Here is a 13031-nt window from a genome sequence, read left to right as displayed (position 1 = left end):
TACAGAACCCTCCTGGTGCAAGGTACAAAATAAACCAGTTGCTGCAGACAAATCTGCAACAGGACGTGATGCTACTTATCTTATACAGGCAAGCGACAAAGAAATGAGTCCAGAAGGTTGCTTCCAAGTCCAATGTGATTTTTGAACTCAAAGGCTGGCATTCTGCACTCCCTTGAATTGTAAATTTATTCAGAGAGCTGCATTCAGCATTCCTTCAGAATGCCACCAATTAAACATTAATGCTCCAATTTTAACATATTCTGGGTCAAATGCCTGTCTCTTGAGAATTGTTGGCAGACGGGGGTTAATATCCCTACATGCTTTTCCTTCCTGGATGGATAGCTCAAGTTTTTGTTTCTTTAAACAATGGCCCCTCATGCTTGTTATATCTGGCAGCAAGAACCTCTCCACTCTTCAAGTCTGGGGGAACAACAAACCCAGAAGTTGGAGCTCGGTGAAAACAAAACAAAACAAAAGCGTGGGCACAGTTTGCCAGAGCTTTAAGTAAAGATCCCATATGGAAACAATTTAAGGTTGAATTTCTGTTGAAAGAGTCTGTTAACTGTTATTCTTGAACACAGATTTAGGATTTTATTAATTTAAAAGAAAAAGGAGCATGTGACCAGCAAAGACTACAAAGGAAATGGCATTGGTGAACTCTGACTTCAGGAGAGTGTAATATATTTTTCATCACCGAAAAGAAAGCACCAGCCCACAGGGATGCAGGTTATGAGGGACTTCACTCTGATCCTGAGCCAAATATTTTCAGGCAAGGAAGTTTTATTTACATAAAACGGTTAAAATTGTAACTGAGAACTGTTCACCATCATGTGGGTTTACTTAATCAGAACAAGCAAGCATTACAAATATCAGCATTTACAAGATAAGCTTCTCTTCCCTGTGCTCTAAACCTGAATAAATTTTGTTTAGAAAAAATGCTCTAACAGCCCTAGCTACCATCCATGCACACATGGGTGGGCTACCAAGTTCTCTGCTCTGTCACCGACTTGAAGCAGCTTTCTGCCAGCTCTCTCCAAGTTTCTCTTTCCTCCTGGATATTGCTGCCACAGTTTAGCAGAGGGATCAGATCTGAGGGCTGCTTTAATGATTAGCTGCCTGAAGTCAATCCCCTTTCACTGCATCACAAGAAAACACAACACAAAGTCACTGACACAAAGCCTTGCTCCTTATGAACTCCTCTTGCCAATGTTCTGGGTTCAGAGCATGCAGCTGTTTTGAACCTTCAAGTGGATTATACAAACTTGGAACAAAGCCTCCACATACTGAGCTAAATCGGGATTTCTTCATTCACTTCCAAATTCACACCTCATTTTGTTCTGGATTAATTTTCTTAGGCAGACAAGCCCTAATATATCAAACAACCATTTCCTTATTTAGAGCATTTAGCACCTACAGAGGTACTCTAGAAATGAGCCTTTTGAGTCAGATGCACAAAACTTGAAACATTTTCTGGATGCAGAAAGACTTGTAAGTGAATTGACAGAAAAAGAGCTTTTTTAAGCAGAGTAATAGAAGTTACAGATTACTTTTGGAAGAGAGCACGTATGGTAAAGACTCCAGCTAGTCACTAAGAGGAAGACCAAGAATCTACCCAACAGCAAGACTGTGTGATTCCTCAGGTGGTGCCAGCACACAAGGTTGCACGGCTTCAGTTGTAGCTCAGTTTGCAGCAGCACCACTTCACAGGCTTCAGTTTTCTTTCTCTTCCTTCTCCCTAGCCCCTTCCCATTCATCCCTGTGTCCACCTGGCCAGAAGGTACTGCTCCCTCATTTGTGCCAATGACTCAGTTCTGTTCCTACACTCCAAGCCAAGTCTGTGATACAACCCATTTTATAAGAGGGGAAAAGGAAGAGAAGCAGAGGGCCTTCTCCAAACATACTGTTTCAGAACTTTTATTTGGAACAGAAACAACTGAAATGCGATAATTATGGGAAAAGTAGCAGGATAAGTAGCTGGGAAGGAACTCCTGAAGCAGGCTGCTGTTGGAGTGTCAGGGCAGAACCTCTCAGGTCTTACAAGGCAGAAACAACTCCAAAGCAGCAAGTACAGCGCTGCAGATACATGGCAGGTTGTTTAACTGGTAATCACGTGCTGAGGTTTGCACTTACTTTTGAGAAGAATATTGGTGTTTAGGAGGTTCTCAGACTTTTTTTTTCCTTACCTTCTGCATCTAGGGTCAGGAGAAGCAGAACTTTTTCCTTCTAAAAGATTCAGTTGAAGGTAAAGCCTCTTAAGAGGGGAAAAAGCATTGTCTCAAAGGAATGAGACTGTCTCACATAATTTAAAATAGGAAAAGTCAGTCCCTGAGATTTACTGTAGGCAGCTTTTCTGCATTGTTGAAGCAAGGAAAGAGAGATGGAGTCATTGCCAGCTCTGCTATACCAGGCTTTGAACATTAGATTCGACTAGTTTGTGCATCAAACATTGAACCAGTCTACAAAAACCAGACAATTGTATCTGTTTACACGAGGCATGAGCAAAAGGAAGACAAGATGAGACACTTACCGTATCAAGCATCTCTTTGGTATGAGCTGCAGACAAGCAGAACCTGGCTCTGGACTCGATGATGGGGGTGGCAGGGAAGCCCACAACCACAACACCGATGTTCCGCTTCAGCATCTCACGCCCAAACGCACTGCCAGAGAGAACGAGACCGTCAGAATGATCCAACGCAGGCAGAGCAGCAGCATGAAGGTCTCAGTACATTAACCCATACAGGCCTTTGTTAAAGCAAGCCTGTAAGACCACAATTTGGAGCTTCTAGAGCTTTCTTTTAAAGGTAGAATGCCTGTTCACAAAAGCCTTTTTAAAAGTTCAGTCCCAAGGTGGTCCTCTGCAAAAGGTTTCACTGTATTAAGTTCTAACAAAGCTGAAAGATTATATGTAGCAAAGGCTGGTCTTTTAGCAGGCTGTTTCTAAATGGATTTGTAACCTAAGCTTGGAAATCTGTCTGATAGGAAATAGGGATTTAGGCTCAGAAGTTTGGCTACACAAGAAATCCCCCAAAGCAGATGCTTCTGCGGTTTCAAGATGGTTTGTTTTCACCAATTTAATTCAATTGAAGTACATGATGGTGTCACAGAATGTACCACTTTTTAAGTGCCTACCATTGGAACCACTGAAGTGCCACAGTAAATTGAGATAATCTGATCTGATAGCAAATATTTTTAAGGTGCAAAAACCTCATACAGCTGTCACATAGTATCATCACTTTTTAAGTGCCTACCATTGGAACCACTGAAGTGCCACAGTAAATTGAGATAATCTGATCTGATAGCATTTTTAAGATGCGAAAACCTCATACAGCTGTCACACAGTATCATCAACAAAAGAAATTCTTACAGGGATTAAAGAAATTAGTGGCCGTGACTTAAGTGATGAGAGGCATGGAGATCTAGATCCTTTCTGTAATGGCAGTGCAATTGTGGGTGAACTTTTTGAACCGATCTTGTCTTGAGAAGTAGCAATGAACTTAAGGGGCTCATAAGGATGTACAAAAATAACATCCTTTTACTAGGTTTTTAAATTTTCTGCCTTTTACATCTGCTACAACTATTTTCCTTATAAATAGGTGTATCCCAACACGCTTCATTTTGTATCTATTTAGTACTCTCCAGCTATTATAAAAACAGACTACAAGAGACAAAAAAAGGATGAAGCAGACCTGATGTAGATCCTAAGGGCCAACTCTCATCAGAGCTCTGTGTTCTGGCTTGCTTTTAAGTTACTGGCCCAACTGCTCAGCTAATAAACATTTCCATGAGCCTTTCCAGAGAAGAGATTGTACTGAGGGGTAGAGCAGCTGGGCAGTACAGTGTGTCCCTATGTGCTGGATGGTGCACGCTGCAGACTGCAGCACCCATAAAGGTTACAGGCTTTTCAATGGGGTTATACTGAGAAGGGTGGAGGAAAACTGAATCTAGCTTCATGCAAAATGCTAGAAGACGTTTGTTCCCTCACAGGACCTCAGTGCTTAGCCAGACTGAAGCCTAAATGAGCTAGAAGAGGACTAGGGATGTTTGGTATAGCTTAAAAATGAAGCTATGCTTTCCAAATTTGAAAAAGTTGGCTGAGCACTGCATTATACACGGACACTGAAAAGCAGCCATCAAAGCCAAGCTGTCCTTGAAATCAGGCTTTTGTTTATGTTGCAAATTTTTTAAATATATACATTATATCCTGCTTGCAGAATGGCAGCCTTAATTATCCACACAGCAGCCCACAAGTCCATAAGCATTTATAAGGTATGTATTACAGTTCTGTTATTTACAATAACAGTATCTGAGCGATTAAATCCAGACCTCTTAAGAAAACCTGGGATTCATCAAATACAAGTTGTTGTGTCCCATTATGTCCCACCCCCCTGCTTTATTTATTTCTTTATTTTTTTAATTTTCAGGGTTTATCTGTGGAAATGTTGGCTGCTTCTGATCCAGGAGCTGGTTAAAAGATTCCTTCATTGACCTTTAACTCTCATTTCCATTTAATTTCAGCTTCTCTTTCCCACATATGTACACTTTACATATAAATAAAATGAAAAATAAAAAACCCAAACTCTAAAACAACTCAACTTCTAAAACATGGCATGTAGTAGTAAAATTGCTTCCCTGAAGTGCTTTCTTGCTGCCTTGAGCTACAAGCCCCAATTTTCCCCACAATCACTTATAGGAAATTTCCATGTTTTACAAGACTCGATAATGATCATAAAAGCAAAAATCAAACCAATCTTTTCTTATATTCAGAGAAGTCTCAATGTTCTTGTACCATCCTGGCTTTAAAGATGATGGATGAGACGTTACCCTGGTAAACGTACCCAATTTTTGCTGGCATGTACAGCATCAGAGGCACAACAGGGGAATCTTCATTTCCATAGATGATAAAGCCCATCTCTTTCAGTCGTCTCCTGAAATACCTCGTGTTCTCTGCTAGCTGCTGCACACGCGCTTTCCCTAGGAAAGAAATCAAGGCAAGACTGTTAACACAGCAGTCAAAAGTCAGATGCATAACTGCAACACGGGACCTTGAGCTAAAGCGCAGACTACAAATCTAATCACTTCTGCTTATGGAAACGTTAAAATTTAATGTAATTCACAGTTCCTCCTCCCTCATGTAATCAAGATTACTTATTTTCTGATATGGCTGAATGGACTAATCCAAGCATAACCATCAAACAATCCCTTGGTTTTCCATATCAGATTTTTATCAAGAGGTACCCAGCGAAACAAGACAGTTACCTGCTTTCAAACAAGACTCAAAATTTGCTCAACATTCACTGGTAACTGCATCTTGAAGAAAAGTTTGCCTTGAATAATTAATGGAAAGACACCGAATCAGCTCAGGCTGTTTGCCATGTTCCATCCTGTTTGTCTGTACTGATGGAAATTGCTATTTTTCTCCAGAGATCTGCTTGCTGAACTGCTCATGTGGCTGCTCCCTAACTTTTTCACTTAAAGTGAGCTGGGTTTAAATTCAACAGATTACTTCTGATAAACCAGCTCACTTCACACAAGCAACAGCAGCCAAATTATCAGCTATTCAGCCAATTCTGTATTGTTTTGGGTTTTCTGTACATTTGTCAAAATTAACACACAGGACATTAGACAGCTAGTATAATTTAAATATTCTAGCCATTCAGATATGCATAGGACAACCTATGTGTAATTTAATTCTAGCCTAGCACAGCGTACTACATTTTTGTGTCACCCAAAAAAAGAATCACAGAATCACAGAATCGCTCGGTTGGAAAAGACCTCCGAGATCATCATGTCCAACTGCTCCTGTCTACCCCCTAAACCATATCCTTAAGTACCTCATCTACCCGCTCTTTAAATACATCCAGGGATGGTGACTCCACCACCTCCCTGGGCAGCCTGTTCCAGCTTCTGACGACCCTCTCAGTAAAGAGCTTCCTCCTTATCTCTAACCTAAGACCCACATCATCTCATCTAAGTAGATGATAACACATTTCTGATCAACTAAAACTTCAGAAATTAAGCACTATGCCATTGATAAAACTATGATAGGTAACATTTATAATTCCTTGTCTCTGGTCCACAGAGTATATTTCTGGATAACTGATTAACCAGACACTGCCTCCATCAGGCGGGTGATTCATAGACTGAAGCATTAAATCTACAGCAGTGCACATCTAAGCCACATAGTGAAGTTGGCTGCTAGATATTGATCATCTGCCTTTAAAGTTGTAGATAACATAAAGGTGATTAACCTCAAAGGCCTCAAAGGAACATCTACACCCACATAGCTATGCTCCAGGCCAGAACAAATGTAATTTTAAGAACCTATATAGTTTTCTTTGCCAAGAGTATCAGACATTCCACCCACAACCATGCAATCAAAGGCAAAATCCCATCAAAGGCAAAACATAAGAAAAAAGCATGAAACCTGTTAAGTTTGCAAAATTTGGCCTACCATTAGTGGGCAGGAGCTGGTGTTTTTAACAGCATTCACTGCCATCTCTTCTCCATTACAGCCTTATTTCTTAATATTTTCTCCCCCAGAGTTTCCACAGATGCTTAAATTCCTTTTCCCCAGAAAAGCAGTAAGTTTTCAGCAAAACACAAAGGCATCTTGTGCTTATGAAACTTACTTTTTTAATTGGTTCACGTCAGATCAGATCCTCTAGTGGAGACACAGCTTTCTCATATGTTTTCAGACCAATTACTTGGTTATTTTAAATACCCTAGAAGTTGGGAAAAAAAATAAAAACCCCAACAAAATAAAAAGAAGCAGGCTTACTGCAAGACGCTACAGATGGCCAAAAGCCACTACTTGCATAAAACACAAGTGCCCATGGCAATCTACATGCAGAAAAAAGCTACTGTGGTACCTTCTGAGAAAGCTGCATCCGCAAGTCTCCTAGACAGACATGTACAACTTGTGACAACATCTCAAGTCAGAGTGTACAACTCCCATCAAAATAAGCACAAGATTTCACTATTGCAAGAGCAGGAAGGTAACGTACACAGCTGAGTACAACTTCTGTGATCAGCCCCTCTCCCACTACCAGGAATGCAGCTTCTCCCATATGCGCACACTCCCATAAAGCACAGGGTTTACAGCGCTTCAAGCAGAAGGAACTTCAGCCCCTTTATAGTTTTCCTCTCTCTACAGTTACACCCTTACCCAAACTGTTGGGAGCCTTCCAGGCTAAAGATTAAAGAGCAACTTTAATTTGTAGTTGGCAGCTGCTTCAGAGTCTTCCTTAAACTTTTTCCCATTAAAAGAGTTTAGGATTCTAGATTTGTCCTTCCAGATTGAAGAGTGCTTTGAGATGTAAACAAGTTTCATGTGCGAGTCTTTCAGCTCTCTACAGAGAGGCTGCTGCTACAGCAACCGGTAGATTTGGAAGACACTTGCCTTCTTCAGGTTTGTGGGTCTCAAAAGCCTGTCACAGTTTTTACTCCGCTCCAGAACTAGCAGTCAATTTAAGGCAATTATTACCTCTCTAATTGAATAGGGTTTGCAATATTATGCAAAGCACACACCCAGGCTTCAGCGCTGTTAACGTTTGCCAGTTCAGTCCCACTGGTACATGCTAGCGTCACAGGCTGTTAACTGCTACTACAGCTTTACCACGTTTTCTGTGGCACAAAGATGAACCAAGCAGTGCCCACGTACCAGTGCTAATCCCACTTGTACCCAAACAACGCTTAAGCATTCAAGCAGGACCTCAAAATCCCTTCCCAGCCCAAGCATCTTCTGAAGCTCAGAGCTGTGTCCACGACAGCTCAAGTGTAGGCCTCGAAAGCCTGCCAGGACTGCAGCAATCCTCCAGCAGCCGCCTTTCTTGGCAGCTTCAATTCACAACCACGCAAAGGAGGCCTGCTCAGACACCACCCTGCCAATTGTTCTCGCACAGGAGTTGTGCAACGATTCTGGTAACATCCTTTCATCTAAGAAACTGGAATGTGATGACCTTCAGGGAGGGAAGGAAAGGGGGAAGAAAGACAGGATTACTGGAACTGAGTTCTTCAAAAGGCTAGAAAACTAGGACCTCTTTTCATAGCAAAGGATCTCAAGTCCCTTATGGGTCCTGTAAGTTTCTTAAACTAGATACTGACAGACCTACACTGGAATTAGAGGATTAACTAACAACTCCTTTGATTTGGTACCCTTTTGCAAGCTTACTGCATTCGTAAGATCACTTTTGCAATTTAGTAAGACACTAAAGCTACAAGCTACTTGCTTGTAGCAGCTTGGACATTGTTAAGTCTAAAGCCCACATTTATCCTCTGAAGAACATGGTGTCATTGTAGCAGAAGTAAAGGTCACATACCACCTACAGGGACAAAACACCCTCCTTTCACTACCCTCAACTCAGGGCTGTAGTTGTGTGGATTCAGCAGAGAAAGAAAAAAGAAGAAAGAAAGGAAATGCAACCATTGCCTCTGCTTGGATAGGTAAGATGGGCTGAGTATTTATAACTGAGTTTGAGATGAGGAAGGTGCTTTAACTTGGTTTTACCTTACACCAGTCCAAGATAACAGGCAGTCACTTCAAATTGGCATTGCTCATTTTCATACTAACATTTGTTTCACTGTACAAATTAAGTGCAGAATCACAGAATGTCAGGAGTTGGAAGGGACCTGGAAAGCTCCCCCAGTGCAACCCCTGCCAGAGCAGGATCACCAGAGCAGTCACACAGGAACACGGCCAGGGCTTTGGGTGTCTCCAGAGGAGGAGACTCCACAACCTCTCTGGGCAGCCTGTTCAGTGCTGTTATGTGGGACAGATTTGCAGCCCTCCTACCCCAGGTGCCAACAACCAAGTGTGAACTCCCAGATCAGCAGCAGCTTTGCTGAGAAAGTCACTCAGAGCTCTTCTCAAACCACTGCTCTAAGACATTACCCATAACTTCACGGGTTTGATCTACTCTACATGGCCAAAAATGCCAGATAGACATTTGTGCATTTACAAACCCTAAGCAACTTAACTCCATCTGACACAGCAGACAAGTCAGTCAGGCTTTCGAGTTTCTGCAGCAGAAGGGTTCAGTGCCACCAGCTGAACCAGTACAGTAGGTAATGGCTGGCTGACTGCAGTATTTCTACCATTCTCCCAATACTTAGCACATACCTTTCAATACAAACAGCAAAGTTTTGCTCACTTCTAAACAGGTTTCAAAAGATGGTTCTTCCAGATTCGTGCTGAGGAAAAGTATTTCTCTTTTCTGACATTTTATGGTATATAAGGAGCGGCATATCAAGTCTCACAAATATGTAACAAGGCATACAATAATATTAAAAACATGCAGCTAGCATCTCCCTGGGGGAAAAAAAAATACAGCACCTTAGAGAAAGCACTCAATGATGAATCTAAAGACACACAAGGTGCATATCCCCCCAACGCTGGCGGAAAGTTCATTAGTATCTCTGTCAGGACAGATGCCCATAGGGTAAAAGAATGATACTTTGCCACTTGTGAAGGCCTCTGCTTCAGAGGTCCTACTGCTCAGACAGACATAAGTTACAGTGAAAACATTATCTAGGAGATATTTTAACAAACTTCTTCTTGAAGCAAAAATTAAGTTGATACTTCCTGTAGTTATCTGGAGAATAAAAAAGCAGGCCGCACACCCCACCACACCATCTACATCTAAAATCCTCTTGCAATGGGTTTATCAGTGAACAGAGAAGCTCACTTTTACTAAGTCTCACTGCTCTTTACATGATAGAATTTCATGCTTAAACTATAACAGTCCAAATACTGCAAGGATTCTCAGACAGTAACTTATGTGCAAAAGGCATTATAATAAATGCATAGTAATTAAAATTTTATGCAAGGCCAGGATTAACGTTTTTAAAAAAAAATAAATAGAAAACCAGACACTTCTTAGAGCTGAAATGTGTGTAACTTCTCTATTCCATGTTAAAAAAACCATCTCTACAAAGAACAAAGCAGCCCCAGAATTTATGGAAGCGACACTGACAAAGACCTAATACTTGTACTGTTCCTGATGAATAAGCTGTCATAGATGGTACTGGACTCAAAAGCAAATTTAGTTCAACCAGGATGTATTTGTTTTCCCTCTCTCTTGAGATCTCCAGGCAGCAACTGGAGAGCAATCACAAATCTGTCCTTCTAAACAATGCGACACTTGATCAGCAAGGCTCCTGAAGAAAGAAAAGGCACGCTGCACACACCAAAAGGCATGTTGTGTTGTACACACACAGGCTACCAACCAACACCAACTCCAGAGGGGCAAACCAACTTCAGATCGGCAAAATACACAAGTGGGATTTTATTCGCTTGTCGCACCAGGGATGACCATCACCTGGATCCAAAACAAAGACACCTGGCGCAATACAAAGGAAGCTGTATGTTTACATTTTGGATTTATTCTTATAAAGACTTCAAAGCAACATAGCAGGATACATCTTTTAAAATGGTTCCTGAGCAGTGAAACTGTGAACTGTATAAGCAAGCCGCAGTACTGCTCTTGTTGGTCAACAAATACCAGTTCAATGGAAGATATATCACATCAGATATCCATCACAAAGTTACTACATATTCTCTCATTCACTAATCTTATAGCTATTCTACACATTAATCTTAATTTAACATACTTTTTTTGTTGGCAGCACAGACGAGGCTAAACCAAGCAATTTCATGCCTTTATCTTATGTACCAGTTGAAGGCTAACAACTTTGTTTTTAATGATTAAATGAAGCATTTAGAATAAAACTTGTGATATGAACAGACTGCCATTCAGTACATGCAGAATCATTCCACTTGAGACACATTTATTGCCCCCAATAACTACTCAGCCTCTCAATAACAGCTCAAGCCATAACACAGTGGAGCATCCTCAGTTCCAGTTTTCATAATTTAATTGATTCTATGAAATCCAAATATTTACTAGCAGACATTTGTAAGAATTCTGTGACAACTTGTGAAGGTGTACTCTGACAACAGCACACTGCTTCTGATGAGATTCAGTATTTATCTAACAAGAAATAGGTTTTGCTAAGAAGACTGGCTGTTAAAGACATCTTTTAAATCACTGCAAGAAGATGATTAGGGCAAGTTAATCTTGATATCAAATCCGTAAGATGAAAACCCTATTAATTCTTCACACAAGAGTTTCTTTCAGTCTCTAATGCAATTTGTTTCACGCTGTTTTTAAAGCTTGTGCTATCTTACAAACCCTTGCCAGTACAGAGGTGTTGGAGGTGAGGAGCATTATATCACCTACCAACAGATGTGCCATCCTAGTTTGGGGCAGAATAATTTCTCTTGGTATATCTTATTCCAGTCAAGGAAGGGATGTATGCTGGAGTAAGTTTACCCTGACAAAAATACCCCAGCTTTACTGATGTAAGCATAACCTCAGCAGGAATACTTTGCTAGGAGGGCTATCAGTTTTGTAGGACTGCTTACCTGGGCAGGTTTCTTGTCCTCTCTTGACAGCCACAATATAGGAAATTTAGTAAACCTTTTCTCTCTCTTGTTTAGTCTTGAGAAAGCATTTGTACAAGCTTATTTTTCAATTTTTCTTAGAAGAACAACAAATAATCAAGCCAACTCAAAGAAGGTACTTGGTCAACTAAGAGCACTTGTGCAGATTATGGTAGCTCTGTGTGCATGTGTATGTGCACACGTATGCATGAAAAGACACCCAAGCAGCAGATCTCAACATACTTATTCAGGAAACAATGCTGAAAGACACTCTGTAACCTGAGCAGTGATGTTTACCGACTGTTGGTAGTTACCTGAGTAACAACTGAGCCTCCATATCCTTGTGTGGAATACAGAGACTTATGGAAAACGTATGCTCTGTAGCATCCACCATCATTCCCAAATGACACTGCCAATCTACAACCCCATTATTACCAAGATTTTTACCAGACTTGTACACAATTAAAAGATTACAAAAACAGTAGAAGAGTCAACCATCACTGAAAACAGAAGGAAAAACAAGATCATAATCAATGATGAAGGCACAGAGAACAGTGATGCCATCATGTCCTGCTCCCCAAACAGAAGATAAGGTGGCTACATACAGAGATCTGGACCGACCTGCAACATTTCATGGTTGATCTCTGAGATCAGCAGCACCAATGGCAGTGAAGATAAAGCACTGTTTCATTAGTATGGATAAAGCTTTTCCTCCATATACCTTGCTATCAGTGGGCCAAACAGAGAAAAATAAGTGATAATTTCTACTTCAAAAAGCCTGTCTTTTCAGACATTTGGAAGCGTTTAAATCACAGTAAGCTGGTGATGAAAACTTGGTTACATGCATCATTCTCTAGAAGTTTGTTTCTTCAAGTCAGAGTGATGCTATAATACAGTCAAGCTTGTAAATTTTTCCACATTAAAACCCCCTTGTTTTTGCAAAGGATTATACTTCCATTCTGTTTATTATTCCTACATTTCTGTCTTTTGGTTGGCTGTTTCAGTGGAAGACATAATTCAGCATGCTCTGTTTTGGAAACAAGCATTTTTCAAATCTCAACCAGGAATTCAATATTCTTCTGCTGATTTAACAGATTCTCCACTAAGCTTTCAGAAGCTAAGATGCCTCCCGAGGGCTTATAAAGATCTTTTGCAATGTTAACATAATAAGTCAAGTTGTTTTCTGGATGCTATACTTGTAAATACCTCATCATTAAGAAACCACAACAGATGATTCCTTTTTTGAGACGGCATAAAAGCACTACTACGATTTTACTGCCATCAATATGTTTTTCATACAAGATACAGAAAATTCCCTCTTTAATGCTTCGCCTGAAAAGCCCAAGTCAAGCATGACTTCTAACAACATTTGCACAATGAAAAAAAAATAGCAAAATGCTTTTAGATTTGCTAAATAGCAGAAAGGACAAGCATGACTTAAGATTATCTGACAGGAAACAAAGATCAGATTTGAAACGAGGTAGTATCTGTTGGAGGGCTGTAGCAAGTAAACTGAAAACTAGATAATGGAAAGTAAGAGGTTTTTTTAACCTAAAAATCACTGGAACTCTGACCAAAACTCCAGTTCGAC

The 13031-nt window shown here is 40.6% G+C and overlaps 1 protein-coding gene across 1 annotated transcript in view; it reads right to left on the bottom strand.

Moving 5' to 3' along the window:
- The window catches only part of LOC104536747 (serine palmitoyltransferase 2-like), a 6699-nt gene extending 1733 nt beyond the window's left edge, over nt 1-4966 (bottom strand). Inside the window, exons 1-2 of the mRNA XM_010179461.1 lie at nt 4836-4966; nt 2528-2657 (exon numbers count right to left, since the gene is read on the bottom strand). Coding sequence (XP_010177763.1) covers nt 2528-2657; nt 4836-4909 — 204 coding nt within the window. The 5' untranslated portion in view covers nt 4910-4966. The remainder of the gene's footprint in view (nt 1-2527; nt 2658-4835) is intronic.
- Between the last annotated feature and the right edge of the window lie 8065 nt (nt 4967-13031).

The sequence above is a fragment of the Mesitornis unicolor genome, unplaced genomic scaffold, assembly GCF_000695765.1.
Source record: "Mesitornis unicolor isolate BGI_N332 unplaced genomic scaffold, ASM69576v1 scaffold7572, whole genome shotgun sequence".
In the NCBI taxonomy this organism is placed as follows: Eukaryota; Metazoa; Chordata; class Aves; order Mesitornithiformes; family Mesitornithidae; genus Mesitornis; species Mesitornis unicolor.
This window is presented reverse-complemented; position numbering and strand designations above follow the sequence as displayed.